General features: G+C 46.1%; 1 protein-coding gene across 1 annotated transcript in view; it reads right to left on the minus strand.

The window, feature by feature from the left end:
* PARP10 (poly(ADP-ribose) polymerase family member 10) overlaps positions 1–24400 on the minus strand; it is a 169879-nt gene that overhangs the window by 15367 nt on the left and 130112 nt on the right. The window contains exon 8 of the mRNA XM_083145065.1: positions 19333–20252. Within this exon, the coding sequence (XP_083001191.1) occupies positions 19333–20252 (920 nt within the window). The remainder of the gene's footprint in view (positions 1–19332; positions 20253–24400) is intronic.

Here is a 24400-nt window from a genome sequence, read left to right on the forward strand (position 1 = left end):
GCAGTATGTGTATTCTACACGAGAGAGTGACAGTGTGTGTATTCTACACGAGAGGGTGACAGTGTGTGTATTCTACACGAGAGGGTGACAGTGTGTGTATTCTACACGAGAGGGTGAGAGTGTGTGTATTCTACACGAGAGGGTGAGAGTGTGTGTATTGTACACGAGAGGGTGAGAGTGTGTGTATTGTACACGAGAGGGTGACAGTGTGTGTATTCTACACGAGAGGGTGACAGTGTGTGTATTCTACACGAGAGGGTGACAGTGTGTGTATTCTACACGAGAGGGTGACAGTGTGTGTATTCTACACGAGAGGGTGACAGTGTGTGTATTCTACACGAGAGGGTGACAGTGTGTGTATTCTACACGAGAGGGTGACAGTGTGTGTATTCTACACGAGAGGGTGACAGTGTGTGTATTCTACACGAGAGGGTGACAGTGTGTGTATTCTACACGAGAGGGTGACAGTGTGTGTATTCTACACGAGAGGGTGACAGTGTGTGTATTCTACACGAGAGGGTGACAGTGTGTGTATTCTACACGAGAGGGTGACAGTGTGTGTATTCTACACGAGAGGGTGACAGTGTGTGTATTCTACACGAGAGGGTGACAGTGTGTGTATTCTACACGAGAGGGTGAGAGTGTGTGTATTCTACACGAGAGGGTGACATTGTGTGTATTCTACACGAGAGGGTGAGAGTGTGTGTATTCTACACGAGAGGGTGAGAGTGTGTGTATTCTACACGAGAGGTTGACAGTGTGTGTATTCTACACGAGAGGGTGACAGTGTGTGTATTCTACACGAGAGGGTGACAGTGTGTGTATTCTACACGAGAGGGTGACAGTGTGTGTATTCTACACGAGAGGGTGACAGTGTGTGTATTCTACACGAGAGGGTGACAGTGTGTGTATTCTACACGAGAGGGTGACAGTGTGTGTATTCTACACGAGAGGGTGACAGTGTGTGTATTCTACACGAGAGGGTGACAGTGTGTGTATTCTACACGAGAGGGTGACAGTGTGTGTATTCTACACGAGAGGGTGACAGTGTGTGTATTCTACACGAGAGGGTGACAGTGTGTGTATTCTACACGAGAGGGTGACAGTGTGTGTATTCTACACGAGAGGGTGACAGTGTGTGTATTCTACACGAGAGGGTGACAGTGTGTGTATTCTACACGAGAGGGTGACAGTGTGTGTATTCTACACGAGAGGGTGACAGTGTGTGTATTCTACACGAGAGGGTGACAGTGTGTGTATTCTACACGAGAGGGTGACAGTGTGTGTATTCTACACGAGAGGGTGACAGTGTGTGTATTCTACACGAGAGGGTGACAGTGTGTGTATTCTACACGAGAGGGTGACAGTGTGTGTATTCTACACGAGAGGGTGACAGTGTGTGTATTCTACACGAGAGGGTGACAGTGTGTGTATTCTACACGAGAGGGTGACAGTGTGTGTATTCTACACGAGAGGGTGACAGTGTGTGTATTCTACACGAGAGGGTGACAGTGTGTATTCTACACGAGAGGGTGACAGTGTGTGTATTCTACACGAGAGGGTGACAGTGTGTGTATTCTACACGAGAGGGTGACAGTGTGTGTATTCTACACGAGAGGGTGACAGTGTGTGTATTCTACACGAGAGGGTGACAGTGTGTGTATTCTACACGAGAGGGTGACAGTGTGTGTATTCTACACGAGAGGGTGACAGTGTGTGTATTCTACACGAGAGGGTGACAGTGTGTGTATTCTACACGAGAGGGTGACAGTGTGTGTATTCTACACGAGAGGGTGACAGTGTGTGTATTCTACACGAGAGGGTGACAGTGTGTGTATTCTACACGAGAGGGTGACAGTGTGTGTATTCTACACGAGAGGGTGACAGTGTGTGTATTCTACACGAGAGGGTGACAGTGTGTATTCTACACGAGAGGGTGACAGTGTATATTCTACACGAGAGGGTGACAGTGTATATTCTACACGAGAGGGTGACAGTGTGTGTATTCTACACGAGAGGGTGAGAGTGTGTGTATTCTACATGAGAGGGTGACAGTGTGTATTCTACATGAGAGGGTGACAGTGTGTATTCTACACGAGAGGGTGACAGTGTGTGTATTCTACACGAGAGGGTGACAGTGTGTGTATTCTACACGAGAGGGTGACAGTGTGTGTATTTTACACGAGAGGGTGACAGTGTGTGTATTCTACACGAGAGGGTGACAGTGTGTGTATTCTACACGAGAGGGTGACAGTGTGTGTATTCTACACGAGAGGGTGACAGTGTGTGTATTCTACATGAGAGGGTGACAGTGTGTGTATTCTACACGAGAGGGTGACAGTGTGTGTATTTTACACGAGAGGGTGACAGTGTATGTATTCTACACGAGAGGGTGACAGTGTGTGTATTCTACACGAGAGGGTGACAGTGTGTGTATTCTACACGAGAGGGTGACAGTGTGTGTATTCTACATGAGAGGGTGACAGTGTGTGTATTCTACATGAGAGGGTGACAGTGTGTGTATTCTACACGAGAGGGTGACAGTGTATATTCTACATGAGAGGGTGACAGTGTCCAACCATAAATGACAATATCCTGGATCTCTTGATAAGCAACTACGGGGACATTGTTACGAACATAACCATAAGGGAGACAATTGGGGAACAGTGATCACAATATGATCACATTTTATTTAGATTTTAACAAAAGATAATTATATTGGAGCAACTAGGTTCTTAAATTTCAGAAAAGCAAACGTTGGTAAGTTTGAGGAGTCCTTAATTAATAGAAACTGGAAGGAATTATTTAGAGGTATGGATACTACTAAAAGGTGGCAAACTTTAAAAATAATACTGCTGGAGGGCACTAATAAATTTATTCCTAGGGTAAATAAAAACAAATGTAAAAAGGAAACCAATGTGGTTTAACAGCAAAGTCAAATGTGAAATAGCTAAAAAAATGAGGGCATTCAAAACATTTAAACAAGATGGGACACCCAAATCATTTGCCGCATATAAAGGATGTAATAAGAAATGTAAAAATACAATCAAGATGGCTAAATTAGTGACTGAACGTAAAATAGCCGCAGATAGCAAATCTAATCCCAAAAAAATCTACAGTTACATAAACAGGAAACAGTTAAGGAAGGGTCCCCTGGTAATAGAAAGAAAAGAGAAAGCAGAATTATTCAATTAATTTTTTGCTTCAGTATTTACAATTTGTCTGTTGTTACTCAGTTTGTTTTATCACTGTCTACTATTGTAAAGCGTAACGGAATCTGATGCGCTATATAAGAAATTGTAAATAAATACATTTACAAGGGAAGAATCTTCAGAAGATCTCCCACAGATTAAATGCTCGGCTCTTGATTGCTCCCAAACTGTAGGTTTGAGTGAGGAAATAGTCAAAAATAGATTACAGAACCTAAATAGTAACAAATTTTCTGGCCCGGACGGAATACACCCTAGGATACTAAAATAATTGAGTTCTGTCATAGCACTACCATTATATCTGATATTCGAGGAATTAATAAACTCGGGGACGGTACCAAGGGACTGGGACATAGCTAACATAGTACCAATATGGAAGAAAGGCAACAAAACTAACCCTGAAAATTATAGACCGGTCAGCCTTACATCCATTGTGGGGAAAATATTAGAAGGAATAATAAGAGATAGGATCCAAAATGTATTTTAACAGGAGAAAGTGATAAGTAAGGCTCAGCATGGGTTCATCAAAAATAGATCATGCTAATTGAATTAGCTTCTATGAGGAAGTCAGTAGGGGGCTGGATTAAGGGAAATCTGTTTATGTAATACTGCTTGATTTCGCTAAAGCTTTTGACACAGTGCCTCATAAAAGGTTAGTAATGAATCTAGGTAATTTAGGGTTAGGAGATAAAATTTGTAATCGGATTAAAAACTGGTTGCACAATCGGGGGCAGAGAGTGGCAATAAATGGCATACACCCCAGCTGGGGTAAGGTCCAAAGTGGAGTCCTGCAAGGTTCAATATTGGGACCCTAAGGAAAAGAAGGAAAATACTTTTTTTGTTGGGGCTTTCTTTAATGAAGATTACATAGTGTAATCAATTGAAATTAGTATGGTATTATATTATATAGTTCAATGCTATGTAAAAGGACGCTGCTAGGAGTCAACTTGGTAGAGGCCTCCCTTGCGTAAAGAAAAATACTAGTATCACAGTTTTAGGTAAGTGCCCTAGTCCTAATGAAGTGTTGTAAAATGTAACTTTTAATTAGACATGTTAAAATAAGTACTAGACAGACACATAGACATAGACACACATGAATATTCAAAAGCAAAGATACAGTATAACACTTGTTACACAGGTACTCTGAAATAATGACAAGTGCCTCTGCTCTCCAGTTGCAGGAAAGTAAAGTAATAGTTTGTTTCAAAACCAGTTCTCACAAAGGGCCAAATGTAATAGGGTGAGAATTTCAGAAAGTGAGAGAATTTGGGAGAGTTTTCCCATGTTTTTTTAAAGCAGCAATCAATTCCATGGCAAAATCAACCTGGTTTTGCAGTGTAATTGATTGCTGCTTTAAAAAACATGAGAAAACTCTCCCAAAATCTCTCACTTTCTGAAATTCTCACCCTATTACATTTGGCCCAAAGTTTATATAAAGGAAACAATGGGCGAAATGTAATAGGTTGCGATTTTTGGACGAGTTCCAATGAGATGCGAATTAGCGGCAAAAAATGCGATTTGCCGCGATTTTGGGCGGTTTTCAGTCATGAAAACGTGCGCATTTTCATATATGCGATTTTGGGTAAAAAAAAAAAAAACGGCGTGGGGTCCCCCCTCCAGAGCATAACCAGCCCCGGGCTGAAAGAGCCGGTCCTGGTTTCATAAAATCACAGGAACAAACAAGTTGGGGTTCCGTGCATTTTATAAAACCAGCACCAGGCTCAAGGGCCGGTCCTGGTTCCCAAAATACGGGGGACAAAATGACTAGGGGTCCCCCGTATTTCAAGAACCAGCACCGGGCCCAACCAGCCAGCAGGGTAATGCCACAGCCGGGGGGAGACTTTTTATACAAGTCCCCCCGGCCAAAGCATTCAGCCCTCTGACCGGTCAGCATGGGCAGGGGTCCTGGGGGAGTGGGGACCCCCCCAAAGAAGGGGTCCCCCCCTCCAGAACTGGTCGGGGGGCGGAGCCTCAGATGTCAACAGAACACCGGACCGTGGGAAGAATGCTGCTGGGCACCCGGAGAAGCGCTGAAGACGTCTGTGGTGAGTATGATTTCTCTCCACAGCCTCCCCTCTGGATTCTACTGGACAAGGGGACCGAAGCTTCGTGTCAACATAGGTGAGTATGGATGAATGGGCTTGGTGTGTATTAAACTTGTACTGTCAGTGTGTTTGTGTACTTTTTTAACTATTTGTAGTACTGTGGGACTACTAGTCCCAGCGGGCACTTTATTGCCCCACATGCTGGGACTTGTGGTTCTCCAAGTCCCTGCATGTGGTGCAGGCTTGCTGGGACTCATAGTTCCACAGCAATACACAATAGGATTTTCTCTATTTTTTTACACAATTAATCAGCTCGATGCCCACAGCCCAGGGGCATCGAGGACAGCCCGGGCTTCAGCATGGGCTGGTAAGTTCTGGAGGGGGGGGACCCCTTCTTTGGGGGGGTCCCCACTCCCCCAGGACCCCTGCCCATGCTGACCGGTCAGAGGGCTGAATGCTTTGGCCGGGGGGACTTGTATAAAAAGTCTCCCCCCGGCTGTGGCATTACCCTGCTGGCTGGTTGGGCCCGGTGCTGGTTCTTGAAATACGGGGGACCCCTAGTCATTTTGTCCCCCGTATTTTGGGAACCAGGACCGGCCCTTGAGCCTGGTGCTGGTTTTATAAAATGCACGGAACCCCAACTTGTTTGTTCCTGTGATTTTATGAAACCAGGACCGTCTCTTTTAGCCCGGTTGCTGGTTATGCTCTGGAGGGGGACCCCACGCCGTTTTTTTTTGTACTTTAACTTTTAGCCTTTTTTTGGACAGAACCATGCACAGATCACACAGATTTGTGCATGGTTCTGTAAAAATCGCCAGCAAGAAGCTGGTCTATTTTTTTTGCGTTTTTTGGTAAGGTCCCATATGCGACTTTAGAACTCGCATCCTATTACATATGCGAGTTCTATAGTTTACAATGGGAAAACATCTAGATGCGATTTTCAGTGTGACTGAAAATCGCATCTTTAAAATGTGCGATTTCGCGGTAAAAAGTGCGCTTTTTACCGCGATTTTTAACCTATTAAATGTGCGATTTTCGGAAAATGTGCGATTTCGGCCGTTTTTGACCAAAAATCGCACATGTCCAAAAATCACACCCTATTACATTTCGCCCAATGTGTCTTGTTATAAAGTATCCTTTTGGCTGGTTATTTGAAATTGATGAGGCAGGTTTAATCTAAACAATGCTTCAGACCATTCAAATGCTGTAGATCGTCATATATTAGGAACTGTAAGTCGTCAAATATAAGAAAGCATACAGTCTTGATTTTCATTAACATAGAGGAAGTGTAGTATCACTGAGAGACCATTAGCAAATTCACACAAGTGTAAGTGAGACATAATGGTGTTTATAGTAGCATTGAGTAAAAATTGTATATAGTGGCGTTAGATATACGCCTATCATATGCCGCGACAGGTGGTATTAAAGAAATTCTTGAATCTAATATTCTTGAACCATTTCTGTAATTATTAGGATGCACGCAAAGGTGTATACAATGGTCATAAATACAGAGTGTAGGTAATAGTATGTCTCATAGATTATGTACATAGATTATCCAAGAGGTCACCCTTCTCTGTTAATGTATTACCCACATATTACAGCTGCCACCAGAGTAATTGTAATGGACTCTTTTGGTATTGGGGGTGCTCCCACGTAATATGGAGAGTTTGTTAAGAGGAAAAGAGGTGGGAAACTGCTGTTCCAGTGTGTCCTGGAGACCCCCTGGTTAGATAATTTCCATTGCAGGGTGGACTCCTTGGGGCATCAGTGAATAAGTGTTCACAGAAAAAAAGGTTGTAGTTAAAGGTACAGCTTTTGTCCTGTCACAGGTGTGCTGTAACGCTAATACAGTGGTAGAGGATGAGCGGCACCTGGTTAGGCAGCCCGGCCGCGAGAGAGAAATGGAAGGGGAGAGCAGAGTTGGGGAAGTAGTGGAAAGGAATACTACGGTACGGCGGGGGGGGGGAGGAATATGGTACCTTTATGTGTGCGTTGGAGGCAGGATAGGTATGTCCTGGACACACTGCTGCCTCCTATCTGTACGCGTTAAAAGTAAGTCCGGATCTGTCCTGACCACGCTGCTGCGGGAGACGCTGTGGGGCAGCATCTCAAGTTTCCACAACTGCCAACGATTGTTTCACCGGATTGGGGCTTTCTCAAGTATCAAGGAGTGTCGAGATAGGCGGGTGTACCGCCAACTTGAATTCTGGAATGCGCCGTCAATAACCGATTGGCAGGGAGGCTGAGGAATGGAGTATATGTGTTACCCACAGCGTCATATGTTAGGGGGAGGGGAAAGTAAACGTTCCAGCTATGAGTTGATGGGCAGGAAGGAGGATTGAGTGTGTTGTGCATATGATTAAATAGCTGTGTGCCGGATTCTTTATAATCACAAGCGGACAACGCTTGTTTAAGTACAAAGGGCCCATGTCCAGTAATTCTGAAGACATTATGAATGAAATTCTTCTGTAAATCTACTGTCCGGAAGGGGCAATCTATAGGAGCAAATGTATCAAACAAGAATGTGGTATTAATAGTTACGGCGTCAGGTACTGTATTAAGAGGTAATGTTTATGGGATCCGAAGGCAGATGCCTGTGAAAAATATGGTCTAATATACAAAACAGAATTAAGGGAAGGAGAAAACAAGGGTAGTTTATAATGGTAATGTATGAAACAGACAGAAATGTTATATTTGACACACAATGTTTAATTAATAAAAAAATAAAAAAATAAGTAAAAAATGAGTAATGAAATATATAATAATAAAGCTGAAAAAATAGTAAAAAAAAAAATATATATATATATATATAACGATGGTGCGGCACTCATAGCTTCAAATAAAGAACACTTCACACTGTGGTAGTGATCAACGTTTCAAATTTATAACAAATTTTTCATCAGAATACACTATCCTGATCAAAAATTTGTTATAAATTTGAAACGTTGATCACTACCACAGTGTGAATTGTTCTTTATTTGAAGCTATGAGTGCCGCACCATCGTTGGACATACAATTTCTTATATTGTGAAGGCACCGGCGCAGCTCAATTTTGTCTTAAGGAGTGCCGATCCCACCAGCTCTATATCTATCTATCTCTCTCTATATATATTAATAGAAAAGGTGGGGGGTCGGTGCGAGTCGGCGGTGTTCGGTGCAGGGCGGCGTGGGTCATGTTAGGAGGCCCATAGGCTTTTGATGTGCGGGTTTTGCTGCACATCCAAATGCGGTAAGAACCCTGATAACTGGGTTTTTACCGCATTTCTGTTTTAGAGAATCTCCCGCATGCTGTAAAGGGTTATAGATGTAGGACCCTGAAGGGTGAGTATGAGCAAAGTAATTTAACCGCTTGAGTGGTATGCCCAGAAAATTTCCGGGCTCAACTGCGCATACCACTAAGAAGAAGATGGGCACCACTGGCGCATCACCTGGCAGGGCACCCCCCCAGTGGATGCTCTCCACTACCCACCCCTCCCACCGCTGCCCCTCACCTGTCCGGCGGCCGGAGGTCCCGTGTCCCAGCTGCCATTAGCTGTAATAGTAAGCAGGCGGCAGGCTTGGGAATGTTTGGAATGTGGCGCGGCTCAGGGGGACTCGGGAGTTCAGGCACCAGAGTCCTCCCGAGCTGCCCCGATCATCCCCGAGCCTACCACTTGTATTGAACGAAGGCTGGGGCAGTGGAAGTGAACGGAAGCTCCAGCTTGCAATCCCGGAGCAGAGATTAGGGGGAGGGGGAGCGATGAAAATTAACTCAGGAGAGGATGTGGAAACACTACAAAGTGACTTAAATAAACTGGAAAGGTGGAAAATGCAGTTTAACGTTGAAAAATGTAAAGTAATTCATTATGGGAACAAAAATGAACAAGCTACTTATATAGGCTAAATGGAGTTATTATAGGAAATTCTGCTGTAGAGAAGGACTTGGGGGTCATCATAGATGAAAAATTGGGTAATAGTGCACCCTGCTCAAGTGCAGCAGCAGAAGCAAACCGGGCACTGGCATGCATTAAAAGAGGTACAGATTCAAGGGATGCCAATGTGATAGTGCCTCTTTACAAGGCATTGGTGAGACCACACTTGGAATATTGTGTTCAGTTCTGGGCACCGCACCTTAAAAAGAACATAAATATTTTGGAACAGGAACAGAGAAGGGCGACTAAGCTAGTAAAAGGTCTTGAATCACTAGAATACAAAAATAGGTTATACCAGGCTGAATATGTTTTCACTGGAGAAATGGAGGCTGAGAGGTGATATTATTAGTATGTACAGATACAGGATTGGGAATCATATGGAACTGGGAGATGATTGGTCAGTAACAGGCCTATACTTTGGACACGTGGGCATGTAGTGAGGCTCGGGGAAAATAAATTCCGTACTGAATTAAAAAGAGGATTCTTCACCATTAGAGCAGTAACATTCTGGAACTCATTGCCGGTGGGGTGATTACAGCAACTACTGGTAATGAATTTTAATACAAATCTGGATACATTATTGGCCACTAAGGGAATCCTATAGATATGACTTACTCACGTCAGTTGAAAGTATGACGATGTGGGGTAAGAGGAGGAAAGAACAAAGGAAAATGAGAGATAAAAGAGATATACAGGGATATAGAACACAATGTAACTTAATGTAATGTTATCCAATAATCACCGTCTGTGGTTACATTGTGTTCTATATCCCTGTATATATATATATATATATATATATATATATATATATATATATATATATATATATATATATATATATATATATATATATATATATATATATATATATATATATATATATATATATATATATTGTTAGACGCCGTTCCGTGCGTCGCCGCCGTCCTGGTCCTTCAGCAGCGTCTGCGCTGCTAGGACGGCGGCCATCTTCCTGGGGCGCGTTACTGGGAGGCTTCGGGGACGTTGCTAGGCAACGCCCCGAACTTCCGCTGCGGCCGTCTCTGCAGGGGGAAGACTCTGCAGGACGGATCGGATGTGACGTCACTCAAGGGGGCGGCAGATTCAAATATAAGCCGGCGTCTCTCTCAGACAGACGCCGGTTATAGCGTTCTTTCAGCCTGTGTCAGATCGTGTTCCTGGTCCTGGTTCCTGTCGGAAGCGATCCTGTTGTTCCCCGCCTGTTCTGCCTTGCCTGGTTTTGTCCTGCCGTGCCTGGGATTCAGTTGGTGTGCCCCGCTGTTACACTCTTCATCCTTAAGAAGCCTGCAAGGGCTTGTCTGGGACTCCGTCATCTTCCCAGATAAGTCAGGGGTTACCCTGTGTTTCTCCTCCTGCAGTTTGGCATTCTTTGTTACTGGGCATCTATCTCAGCATTATTACCATTTTTGGTACTTGTTTCCTAGAACGGCCACAACGATTTAGATCGTTGTGGTCGTAAGATAAAAAATCGGATCGATCGCATCGCATGCGATTTGGTCGCATGCGATGCGACCGATCCGACCGACCGATTTTTCACCCGATTTTTTTTTTTTCACATGATTATTTTCAATTGCCCCCCCAAATGTTACTAAGTGGGCTAGACCCCACGATAGACGTCAACCCGAAGCGTGGCGAGCGCAGCGAGCCCGCGAGGGGCGGCGGTGCGCGTCCTCCGACCTTTTCATTCCCCTACTATCCACTAGGGCGTGGAGTGAGAATAGAATAGTGTGGCGAGCGCAGCGAGCCACCGAGCCCGAAGCGTGGCGAGCGCAGCGTGCCCCGCGAGGGGACGCGTATAACTTCACAGGTATACGCGTCCCCTCGCGGGGCTCGCTGCGCTCGCCACGCTTCGGGCTCGGTGGCTCGCTGCGCTCGCCACACTATTCTATTCTCACTCCACGCCCTAGTGGATAGTAGGGGAATGAAAAGGTCGGAGGACGCGCACCGCCGCCCCTCGCGGGCTCGCTGCGCTCGCCACGCTTCGGGTTGACGTCTATCGTGGGGTCATGGCGGGCACATAAAAAATGTGAAATGGGTCATATTGGCCCATTTCACCTTTTTTATCATTTTTCCCTATGTGAGATGGACTTAATCAAGCCCATCTCATCTTGTGCCATTATAATGGCACAAGACCGACCGATTTCAATGTTAAAAGATTTTTTAACATTGAAGTCTATGGAAAAATCGGGTCAATCGGTCGGTCGCATCGCGGCCGATTTTAATTGGTCGCGACCGACCGATTGACCCGATTTCTGTCAATCAAAGGGAAAAAATTGTAAAAAATCGGCCACATCGTGAGGATCGTGTCCCTTAATTAAGAGCCACGATCACTCACGATTGTGGCCGTTCTAGGAAACAAGTACCCCATTTTTCTTTATTATATCTTTATCAGCATTGTTGCCATTTTATGATATCTTCTTCTTCTGGGCATTGTTGCCATTTCGTTATATAACATCTCACTCGCATTGTTGCCATTTCTTTATATAACATCTCACTCGCATTGTTGCCATTTCTTTATATAACATCTCATAAGCATTGTTGCCATATCTTTATATAACATCTTACAAGCATTGTTGCCATTTCTTTATATAACATCTCACTAGCATTGTTGCCAGTCTGTGTCACCTGCTGAGCCTTGTTGCTTCCCTGGGGTTCTGGGAGTTTCCTGGTTCAGGGGTTTAGTTAGGTTGTCCCCTTGCTCTCTCCTGGCCTCGGCGGACGTGTTGTCTTTTCCTAAGACCTGCCTGTAGCGGAGTGGGGCGGACCTAATTCGCCCTTCAGCCGAGACGGGCCCAGGTGAAGCCTAGCCCAGCACACGTCCGTCGATTCCAGCCAGAGGCAACGGAGTTAGGCTGCCGGGGATACTCCCAGAATCCTTACATTATAACCGGCCAAAACTACGATTCCCCAGCTGTTCTGGAGGATCTCCTTGTACTCAGTTGTTGTGCTCGGGTGTCTTGTGTTTTTACACCCATCATGGATCCCTCTGCAGGGGGTCCAGCTCAAGTACTCTCTGATCAGGTTCGTCTCCTCACGCAGCAGATGGTGGAGTTGTCCCTGCGAGTGGAGACATAGGAGGAGGTTAGAAGAGTAGTCCCTGGTAGTTCTCAACCTGTCAAAGAACCTAAGATGAATCTTCGCTTTTCTGGCGACCGGAAGTTGTTTTTCAATTTTAGGGAGAGCTGTAAACTATATTTCCGTCTCCGGCCCGTTTCCTCAGGCTCTGAAATTCAGAAGGTCGGGTTGGTAGTCTCCCTACTCCAAGGGGATCCACAAACATGGGCCTTTGGTTTAGGGGCAGATAGTCCTGAGCTCAGTACTGTGGATGCATTTTTTACAGCTATGGGGGTGCTTTATGATGATCCCGATAAGGCAGCCTCCGCTGAGGCTCACATTCGGGCCTTAAAACAAGGTCGCCGTACTGCAGAGGCCTACTGCTCCGAATTCCGTCGCTACGCTGGGGATACCACTTGGAATGATCCTGCACTGCGGAGCCAATTCCGTCTTGGCCTAGCAGATCAGGTCAAAGATTTCCTGGTACAGTATCCGGCGGCAGCCTCTCTTGATGACTTGATGCAGTTGGTGGTCCGCATTGACAGACGCATCAGAGAGGCGTTCCGAGCGAGAATTACCTTCCTATCCTCTTGCCGAGACAGGAGGTGAGCTGGTGGGCGGGTCTGAAGAACCAATGCAAATTGGTGCATCTCGCCTATCGAACCAGGAGAAGGCACGTCGTCGCTCCCTAGGCTTATGTTTGTATTGTGGGGGTAAAGGGCACCTTGTGGGCACATGTCCAGAGCGTCCGGGAAAACGCCAGGGCCTAGGGGTTAGGGGAGGAATCCTTTTAGGCCAGTCCCGCTTGTCTCCCAATAATTCCCTTTTGTTATTTGTGTGTTTGGGTCTAGGGGTTCAACGGTGGGAGTCCCAGGCCTTTGTGGATAGTGGTGCAGCTGGGAATTTCATCGATTCTCGCCTGGTTCAGGATCTTGCCATCCCATTAGTCTCTCTTCCTTCTGAGTTGTCTGTTTTTGGCTTGGATGGCAGTCTCCTTCCCAAGGGTCTAATTTCACATCGTACCGTGCCCTTAGACCTAAGCATAGGTTCCACCCACTCTGAGAGTTTAGAATTTCTTGTTATTCACAGTCCCTTAGCTCCTGTGGTGCTTGGTTTACCTTGGTTAAAATTACATAACCCTCATTTCGATTGGCGGACTGGGGAACTGCTGCGGTGGGGTGAGTCATGCGCTGACTCATGTCTGCACCTCCCTGTCAGGGTCTCAAGTTTCGACAATCCTCTGCTCCCTGCTTCGTATGTTTCTTTCTCTGATGTCTTTTCCAAAAAAGAGGCAGAGACCTTACCTCCCCATCGACCTTATGACTGTGCCATCACTCTCCTTTCTCAGGCTAAGTTACCCAAGGGTCGTTTGTACGCATTGTCCTTACCTGAAGCTAAGGCAATGGAGGAGTATATTGCTGACAACTTGAAAAAGGGCTTTATTCGTCCCTCAAAGTCTCCTGTGGGGGCGGGGTTTTTCTTTGTCGGCAAGAAAGATGGTACCTTACGTCCGTGTATTGATTACAGACAGCTTAACTTAATTTCTGTGAAAAACTCTTACCCGTTGCCTCTCATTTCCGTCTTGTTTGATCAATTACGCTCTGCCACTGTTTTTTCAAAAATAGATCTCCGAGGTGCGTATAATTTGATTAGAATCAAAGCGGGGGATGAGTGGAAGACCGCTTTTAACACTCACACTGGTCATTATGAATACCTTGTGATGCCCTTTGGGTTGGCCAATGCCCCTGCGGTCTTTCAAGACTTCATTAATGACGTCCTTCGGGATTTTTTTGGGATTTTTGTGGTCGTTTATCTGGACGATATCTTGATTTTTTCTTCTTCTTTAGAGCAATATAGAGTACATGTTAAAAGGGTTTTACAGAGACTCAGAGAAAACTGTCTTTATGCTAAACTCGAAAAGTGTGAGTTTGAGGTCCATAGTATTTCCTTCCTTGGCTATGTTATTTCCCGGGAGGGCTTCTATATGGATCCTGCCAAAGTTCAGGCTATCTTGGATTGGGTGCAGCCCACTACTCTGAAAGCAGTCCAGAGGTTTCTGGGGTTCGCGAACTACTATCGCAGGTTTATTCCTGCGTTCTCAGATATAGTCGCGCCCATCGTTGCACTCACCAAGAAGGGTGCAGATCCCGCTCTCTGGTCTACAGAAGTCCATAATTCTTTTCGTCTTCTTAAAGAGGCTTTTGTTTCTGCCCGTATCTTACGTCATCCAGATCCTGACCGCCCGTTTATTTTAGAGGTAGATGCCTCCGAGATTGGCATAGGGGCTGTGCTATCGCAGGTGGATCCTAAGGATGGTCTTTTACATCCCTGTTCCTTCCATTCTCATAAATTCTCTCCCGCGGAGCGTAATTATGATGTGGGGAACAGGGAACTTCTGGCCATAAAGTGCGCTCTGGAAGAGTGGAGGCACTGGCTGGAGGGAGCCAGATTTCAGGTGACCATTTTCACAGATCATAAAAACCTCTCTTATCTTCAGGATGCCAAGAGGCTAAATGCCCGTCAGGCGAGGTGGGCGTTATTCTTTGCTCGATTTAATTTTCGTATCACCTTTAGGCCGGGTTCCCGCAATGTCAAGGCGGACGCCTTGTCTAGGAGTTTTTTAGGTCTTCAGAACAAGGAATCGGCGTTTGAGACCATTATTCCTTCTTCTAGGATTTATGTTGGTATCGCGCAAACACTTTTGGATAAAGTCCTACGGGCACAAACGGAAGCACCCGACCTCACCCCCTCAGGGAGATTGTTTGTCCCCTCCAGACTCCGAGGGAAGGTTCTTGCTGAGTTTCATACGGCCAAGACTGCAGGCCATCCTGGTTGTACTAAGACATTGGATTTAATTTCTTGTTCTGTATGGTGGCCATCTATGAGAGGGGATGTGGAATCTTTCGTCAAGTCTTGCGAGGTTTGTGCCAGGAACAAGTCCCTCCGCACCCCTCCCACGGGTCAACTTCTTCCTTTATCTTGTCCGGAAAGACCATGGACCCATATCTCCATGGATTTTATTGTAGATTTGCCTTCTTCCCCTGGTCATAATACCATCTGGGTGGTTGTGGACCGCTTCAGCAAAATGGCGCATTTTGTTCCCCTGGTCGGTCTTCCCTCCACTCAAAAACTAGCTGCATTATTTTTGCTGCATATCTTTCGCCTCCATGGTCTCCCCACAGATATGGTCTCGGATAGGGGGGTGCAGTTTGTCGCCAGGTTTTGAAAGTTCCTCTGTGCAGCTTTAGGCATCAACCTCAGTCCATCTTCTGGGTATCATCCCCAGTCGAATGGACAGACTGAAAGAGTCAATCAAAACCTCGAGCAATTTTTAAGATGTTATGTTTCCAAGTGTCAGAACAATTGGTCGGAGCATCTGCCTTTCGCAGAGTTTGCATATAATAATGCATGGCATTCAGCTTCGAAGATGTCTCCTTTTTTCTGTGTCTCTGGTCAACATCCCAGAGCAAATTCTTTTGATTCCGGATCTTCCGGGGGTGGTTCTTGGTTATCTCAGAAAAGGGTCATTTGGAGCAAGGTTCATAAGGCTCTTCTTGCTTTTTCGGCTTCTGCCAAACGGTTCTCTTATCGTAACAGGAGGCCCTGCTCATTTAGAGTGGGAGACTGGGTTTTTCTTTCTACCCGGAACATTAAGATTCGCCAGCTCTCTCAGAAACTTGGTCCCCGCTTTATTGGTCCTTTTAAAATTATCAGTCAAATCAACCCAGTGGCTTTTAAGCTCCAACTGCCTCGGACCATGAAAATTCACAATACTTTTCATTGCTCTCTTTTCAAGCAGGCATCTCAGCCCAGGCGCAAGGGACCCGCACCTATCCTTGTCCAAGGTCACAAGGAGTTTGTTATTGAAAGGATTCTTGATTCAAAGGTGACTCGCAATCAGCTCAAATTTCTGGTTCATTGGAAGGGATATGGCCCGGAGGAGAGATCCTGCATCCCGGACAACAAGCTCCACGCTCCTTCTCTCAAGAGGAGGTTTTTTGAAGAATTTCCCCATAAACCCAGGGTTGGGGGTCCCTTGACCCCTCCTCAAGGGGGTGGGTACTGTTAGACACCGTTCCGTGCGTCGCCGCCGTCCTGGTCCTTCAGCAGCGTCTGCGCTGCTAGGACGGCGGCCATCTTCCTGGGACGCGTTGCTGGGAGGCTTCGGGGACGTTGCTAGGCAACGCCCCGAACTTCCGCTGCGGACGTCGCTGCAGGGGGAAGACTCTGCAGGACGGACCGGATGTGACGTCACTCAAGGGGGCGGCAGATTCAAATATAAGCCGGCGTCTCTCTCAGACAGACGCCGGTTATAGCGTTCTTTCAGCCTGTGTCAGATCGTGTTCCTGGTCCTGGTTCCTGTCGGAAGCGATCCTGTTGTTCCCTGCCTGTTCTGCCTTGCCTGGTTTTGTCCTGCCGTGCCTGGGATTCAGTTGGTGTGCCCCGCTGTTACACTCTTCATCCTTAAGAAGCCTGCAAGGGCTTGTCTGGGACTCCGTCATCTTCCCAGATAAGTCAGGGGTTACCCTGTGTTTCTCCTCCTGCAGTTTGGCATTCTTTGTTACTGGGCATCTATCTCAGCATTATTACCATTTTTCTTATATTATATTTTTTATATGTTTTATATTATTTTATTATATCTTTATCAGCATTGTTGCCATTTTATGATATCTTCTTCTGGGCATTGTTGCCATTTCGTTCTATAACATCTCATAAGCATTGTTGCCATATCTTTATATAACATCTTACAAGCATTGTTGCCATTTCTTTATATAACATCTCACTAGCATTGTTGCCAGTCTGTGTCACCTGCTGAGCCTTGTTGCTTCCCTGGGGTTCTGGGAGTTTCCCGGTTCAGGGGTTTAGTTAGGTTGTCCCCTTGCTCTCTCCTGGCCTCGGCGGACGTGTTGTCTTTTCCTAAGACCTGCCTGTAGCGGAGTGGGGCGGACCTAATTCGCCCTTCAGCCGAGACGGGCCCAGGTGAAGCCTAGCCCAGCACACGTCCGTCGATTCCAGCCAGAGGCAACGGAGTTAGGCTGCCGGGGATACTCCCAGAATCCTTACATATATCTCTTTTATCTCTCATTTTCCTTCATTCTTTCCTCCTCTTACCCCACATCGTCATACTTTCTAGAGATACTAGTGGGTTAAAAGAGACAGCTCTATATATATGAAAATAAGCCTAGTGATCTGTGATTATTGTGATTGATTATATGATGCTATAAATATATGGAGTATGTATAGGTCTGATTTGATTTGTAAAACTCCACTCATCAAAAAAACACGGACCGACAAACCGCTAATGTCGATAGTTGCCGGGTACATTTCCCTGTGGAGTTAAATACATATAAGGTTTGTAATACGAATTACTGCGCTCTCATTTATAACCCTAAAAATGGATATGGTTAAAAGTATAACTAAAAAAGAGCCGTCAGGTTATGTGATATAGATCATCACTCTGACCGCATTGACTGTAGCCGTATTTTAGCTAGTGTATCTGTTGTGTATTCATCGTTTAACTGGGTCTTGTTATATGGATTGTTTTTAGATCAATGTTTATTTTAAATGTAGCTTTTTTTCACTTGGCTGAAAAGAGAAAGATCTGCCCGTACTCTTGATGAGTGGAGTTAATTCGTTCAGCTGTATGGAGTGATTCCCGAGTGGTAGAAATATGAGGTCTGTGCGTCTGGTAGGACAGCCCACTGACAAAGTCATCGACAAAACGCGTCTGAGCGTGTCCTATCAGACGCAAACTGTTGTCCGGCCACCAGATACGAGAGCGGAGAGGGGAAAAGTGCGCCAGCAATCCCAGCGTGTCAGCTAGACACAGGACGCGGCAGCCCTAACCCGATCGCACTGAGGAGAGACTGGCGGTAGTTGCGATAATATAGAACAAAAACCACGTGGTAGCTCTAGCCCACGCTGATGTAGAACAGGGTACGAGTTGTACATTTTAATTGAATTTTACAAAGTGATTGTGATCTTTGAATAAAAGAGCAATACTTGCACTGTGAAGTGCTTCCTTCCGTCATCCATTCCAGAATATATATATATATATATATATATATATATATATATATATATGGGGGGGGGGGATCAGAGTGTGCTAAAGAACAATGAATGTCACTTAGAAAATTGTATATTTAATATAAAATATAAAAAGTACACATATACATTATGTACAATAAAAGAACCCTTCTTGGGGTATCACAAATACGCAAATACACAATTGGTGAACGTCAGTAGGATTTGCTTGATTCAAAGATTTCTTAATCGCAGATACAGGGCCTTGTATCTGCGATTAAGAAATCTTTGAATCAAGCAAATCCTACTGACGTTCACCAATTGTGTATTTGCGTATTTGTGATACCCCAAGAAGGGTTCTTTTATTGTACATAATGTATATGTGTACTTTTTATATTTTATATTAAATATACAATTTTCTAAGTGACATTCATTGTTCTTTAGCGCACTCTGATCCCCCCCCCCCTTTTCTTTATGTCTATTTGATTGGGTCTTGTCTAGCAGAGGACCCTTCAGAGGTGCTGCTTTCATTCCATTAGCGCAGGAAAGGGTCTCTCCTTTTGTGTGTGTATGTATGTATGTGTATGTATGTATGTATGTATGTATGTATGTATGTATATATATATATATATATATATATATATATATATATATATATATATATAAATAAAATAGTGTACCCCTCTCATATTTAATATACACATACTGCCACCCTCTCATATTATATACACTCGCTGTCACCTTCTCATATATAATATACACACCCTCTCACATGCAGCGTGTCACCTAGTGGGAGGAACCGCGTGTCACCTAGTGGGAGGAACCTAATTTGAAGACACAAGAACTGGTTGATAGAAGCAGGACATAGTATCTTCAGAGTGTTCTATAGTTCTTTAGCCTAATTGGCAGTGTTGGACCCATCTTCATTCCTTTCCTATACTTTCTTTAAGCAGGGGCTGACCCTACTGAAGCGTGGAGACCTATACCATTATAAAATATTTCCTATCTCCCAGCTACAAGTGACATATACTGGATGGGGCAAATAGTGGGCCATGGTTGTGTCATTACCTTGAGGATCTTGGTGGCAGGTTTCTGCTTCTGCAGAGTGCTGAGGAATGGCTGGACAACAAGGTCATACTCCTCCGAGGTCTCAGACACAGGGATCATTGCTACTTTGTGCTGTACTTCCAGGCTCAACAGCTCAACCTGAGGTTCGTGCTCTTTCCTTAGGGTGCACAGGATTTGGAAGAGCTCTTGCCGACATTTGTTGGGGCGCTGTGAAAATCCTTGTATCTGTGCCTGTCCGCCAGCCAGAGTAATTCTAACACTGTGCTTCCACTCCAGAGCAGACAGGATCTCCGCTTTGTGCGGTAACGTGAGGATTCCTTCAAGGGTGACCGTACAGAGTTTGGCAGTTACTGTATTCCGTAGAGCGGTGCATGCCACCACTAGACTGGTCTCATCCCCTGCCAGCACCTTAATCTGGGCAGCATCTGAGGCCCTCTGCATTTCATTGCCGACAGTGGGCTGAACCTCCACTATACCAGTCATGGACTTCTTCGGTCTATATGCCCCATTGTCACAGATCGACATTTCTAGTGCTCTCTGCAAGGATTCTTCACTTTCCTCCAAGACCTGCTGTTTAAGTGACAGTTGTAATGCTCTCTGCAACTCCTCATCCTCTTCATCCATGGATATTTCTTGGGTGTCCATTGACCTTTGAATGGCAAGAAGGAGTTGAGCTTCTTCATCCAGTTCTCTTTCTTGATACTCATCACGGGATATCTTACAGATTTGGTCTAGCTCCTCATCCATAAGCTCAGATATGGCTTCTTCCTCGACCTTCGGAGGTATGTCAGTATATAGATCTTCTTCAGTGTCTTCTGGATGTATGTTATAGTCAGTGGTCAGTGCTGGTGATTCCTCAAGCAAGTCTTCTGACTCACCATCTACATCTCGCAGACAGGAAGCTATCTTCTTTATGCCCTCTATCAAAGAGAAGAACAGTGATGAGAGAGATTAGTGGGCGCAATTGTAGATACATAACCTGCCTGCACAACTTTAATCAATGTCTAAAAGTCCTTACAGAAAGAAGGGTGATGAGGCCACAGTGTTAGTATAGACTATGGCAATTCCTATTACTGTGGCAGGTTTTACCCCAACATGAGATCACATATCGCTAGAACATTGTGTACAGAATGGAATTAGACAACTCCACTGTATGTGTTCCAGGCCTTCTTACTACTGCCGACACAGGTAAGCACTGCCGACACAGGTAAGAACTGCAGACTCGTCATTCAGGATCTGGAAGGGAGAGGTCTGGTAGGCGCATGCACATGTTAGTACAGAACATTGTAGTAGTCTGATATTATCACAGTCTCCCTCCGGCAATGTTCCCTGTACCTCAACCCAGCAATATTCCCTGCACCCCCACCCCCCCTCCACCCGGCAATGTCCCCTCCACCCCCTCCCTCCGTCAATGTACCCTGCACCCCCTCCCTATGGCAATGTCCCCTGCACCCAGAGCCGGCCCTAGCCAATATGATGCCCTAGGCAAGATTTTGGCTGGTGCCCCCTAGCACTGCCACTTGTTCCGCCTCTGACCCTGCACCCCTTTCCCAGCACCATCATCACTCATCATTTTGGTGCTCCTATCCTCTGTATTTTAAATAGAAACAGTGCGCACATTTGGCGCACATCCCAAAAAGTGGTGGGAATGGGCATGGCCACACAATAGTACCCCCAATTAAAATTATGCCACACATTAGTGCAACTTTATTCACATTATATCATGTGATAGTGTCCCTTATTCACGTTACATCACTCAGTAGTACCACTTAACCTTATATACTTTACTTCTCACATTAGTGCCCATTATTCACATCACATCACACTGAATTGCTCTTTTTTCCCATTAGACCACACAGTAGTGCCCATTCTATATGTTACACCATACAGTAGAGCACCTTATACACATAATGCCACACATTAGTAATGCCTTTATACACATAATACCACACAGTAATGCCCCTTACACATGACATGCTGTACATTATTAATGCCCTTATAAACATAATGCACCTTACACATTATGCCAACCTTTATTAATGCCCTTATACACATAATGACACACGTAATGTCCCTTACACATATGTCGCACATTATTAATGCATTTATACACGGCACACATATACCCCTTACACATATGCCGAACACTATTGCACAAACAGCCCACCTGCACACAGCACTCACAGAGCCGCTAACACTGTGACCTCTGCCTCTGCTTGGATACAGATGTTTCCTCATACATCTTGCCTCAATAGGCCATGCAGTTCCTGGCCAGTTCTGCTAACATTGGGCACCTTTTTTGCTGAAAATTCATCTTATTTGCATTATTATGTGACCAGGACACAGAAGCAAATTCCGATAATTAAAATGATATGTGGCATGCCTATATTTTGTGTGCGACTGTGGCTGTACCTGCTATGCTATTTTACAGTGATTTCCATGAATACACTATTTCATATGCAGATGCAGCCGCTCTCACACACAGAGTATAGGCATGCTGCATATCATTTTAATCAGCAGAAGCTGCTGGTGCCCCTAGGCATTTGCCTAGTTTGCCTATGCCTAGGGCCGGCTCTGCCTGCACCCCCCTCACTACGGCAATGTCCCGTGCAGACCCCCTCCCTAAGGCAATGTCCCCTGCATCCCTCCTCACTACGGCAATGTCCCCTGCATCCCTACTCACTACGGCAATGTCCCCTGCATCCCTCCTCACTCAGGCAACGTCCCTTGCATCCTCCCTCCATCCAGCAATGTCACCTGCATCCCCCTCCATCAGGCAATGTCCCCTAAACGCCCTCCCTCTGGCAAGGTCAGCTGCACCCCCCCCTTCATCCGGCAATGTCCCCTGCACCCCCCTCCCTCCAGCAATGTCCCCTGCATCCCCCTCCATCCAGCAATGTCCGCTGCACCCCCCTTTATCCAGCAAAGTCCCCTAAACCCCCCTCCCTTCGGCAATGTCAGCTGCACCCCCCTCCCTCCAGCAATGTCCCCTGCACCCCCTCCCTATGGCAATGTCCCCTGCACCCCCTTACTACGGCAATGTCCCCTGAACCCCCCTCACTATGGCAATGTCCCCTGCAGCCCCCCTCCATACGGCAATGTCCCTGCATCCCTCCTCACTCAGGCAATGACCCTTGCATCCCCCTCCATCCGGCAATGTCCCCTGCATCCCCCTTCATCCGGCAATGTCCCCTGAACCCCCCATCCTTCCGGCAACGTCCCCTGCATCCCCCCTTCATCCAGCAATGTTCCCTGCATCCCCCCTCCATCCAGCAACGTCCCCTGCATCCCCCCTCCATTCAGCAATGTTCCCTGCATCCCCCCTCCATCCAGCAACGTCCCCTGCATCCCCCCTCCATTCAGCAACGTCCCCTGCATCCCCACTCCATCCAGCAACGTCCCCTGCATCCCCCTCCATCCAGTAACGTCCCCTGCATCCCCCCTCCATCCAGCAACGTCCCCTGCATCCCCCTCCATCCAGCAACATCCCCTGCATCCCCCCTCCATCCAGCAACGTCCCCTGCATCCCCCCTCCATCCAGCAACGTCCCCTGCATCCCCCTCCATCCAGCAACGTCCCCTGCATCCCCCTCCCTCTGGCAATGTCCCCTGCATCCCCCCTCCATCCAGCAACGTCCCCTGCATCCCCCCTCCATCCAGCAACGTCCCCTGCATCCCCCCTCCATCCAGCAACGTCCCCTGCATCCCCCTCCCTCTGGCAATGTCCCCTGCATCCCCCCTCCATCCAGCAACGTACCCTGCATCCCCCTCCCTCTGGCAATTTCCCCTGCATCCCTCCGGCTATGTCCCCTGTATCCCCCTCCCTCCAGCAATGTCCCCTGCCTCCCCCAATGTCCCCTGCATCCCCCCTCCACCCAGCAATGTCCCCTGCATCCCCCTCCCTCTGGCAATGTCCCCTGCATCCCCCCTCCATCCAGCAACGTACCCTGCATCCCCCTCCCTCTGGCAATGTCCCCTGCATCCCTCCGGCTATGTCCCCTGTATCCCCCTCCCTCCAGCAATGTCCCCTGCCTCCCCCTCCCTCCAGCAATGTCCCCTGCATCCCCCCTCCACCCAGCAACGTCCCCTGCATCCCCCCTCCACCCAGCAACGTCCCCTGCATCCCCCTCCCTCAGGACATATGGATCACACTCAAATCAAGCTGTAACTCGAAGGGCTATGGTTAATATAATCAGAGCCCTAAACAGGTCTAACATATAGGCAAATGCTGGGTCAGGGGGGCACTTGTCCCAAAAGATTGTCACACCACGATTTCTTTGGAGGCAGGTAGAAAATGTTGCCTGCCAAGCAGCATCCTCTAACTGTGTCCCAGCCTGCTGCCAGACAGTGTTAGGCTGTCAGCATGCTGATTGGTGGATGGCTGGATCTATCCTCCAATCACAGTGCAGCATTCTCATAAGTAGAATATAAATAATATATATATATATATATATATATATATATATATATATATATATATATATATATTTATTAGGGCGGAGTGAAAAAACTGAAATTGAGAAATTCAAAATCGGCTAGTGTGGAAAAGTTGTGACTTGACCTGAATAAGAAACGTGCAAAACCATTTTGATCTGAGTCAACATCTTCTGTTCTGGCAAGAGGCCTAAAGTTTCACTTTTTAGGTGAAAATGACGAAACCTATGAAGATGCTCCAATCTAGTTAAAATTATGTCAGGATGTCTTAGAGTGGTTCATTAATATACTTTAGCATAGTAAAAAACAGTACGAGCTTGTCCTAGTGCAAAGTGACTGACTGGCGGGAGAAAAAATCCCTAATAATTGACCCATTTCATGGTCACAATTGTGAATATTTTGTGTTTTCTTCTGAACGTGTTTATAATAGAAGAAGCACAAATACTCAAAATGAAATTTCATTGACACTGTGTGAAATATAACACTGCATAATAGCCCTTAATCAGACCTAATCGCAGTACAAATTTGTTCTCAAAATGGGCAAAACAAATGCTGCATTGCAGGTGGGGCAGATGTAACATGCTGAGAGAGTTAAGTTTGGGTGGGGTGTGTTGAAACTGAAATCTAAATTGCAG

Source organism: Crinia signifera, chromosome 5, assembly GCF_055691185.1.
Source record: "Crinia signifera chromosome 5, ASM5569118v1, whole genome shotgun sequence".
Taxonomy (NCBI): Eukaryota; Metazoa; Chordata; class Amphibia; order Anura; family Myobatrachidae; genus Crinia; species Crinia signifera.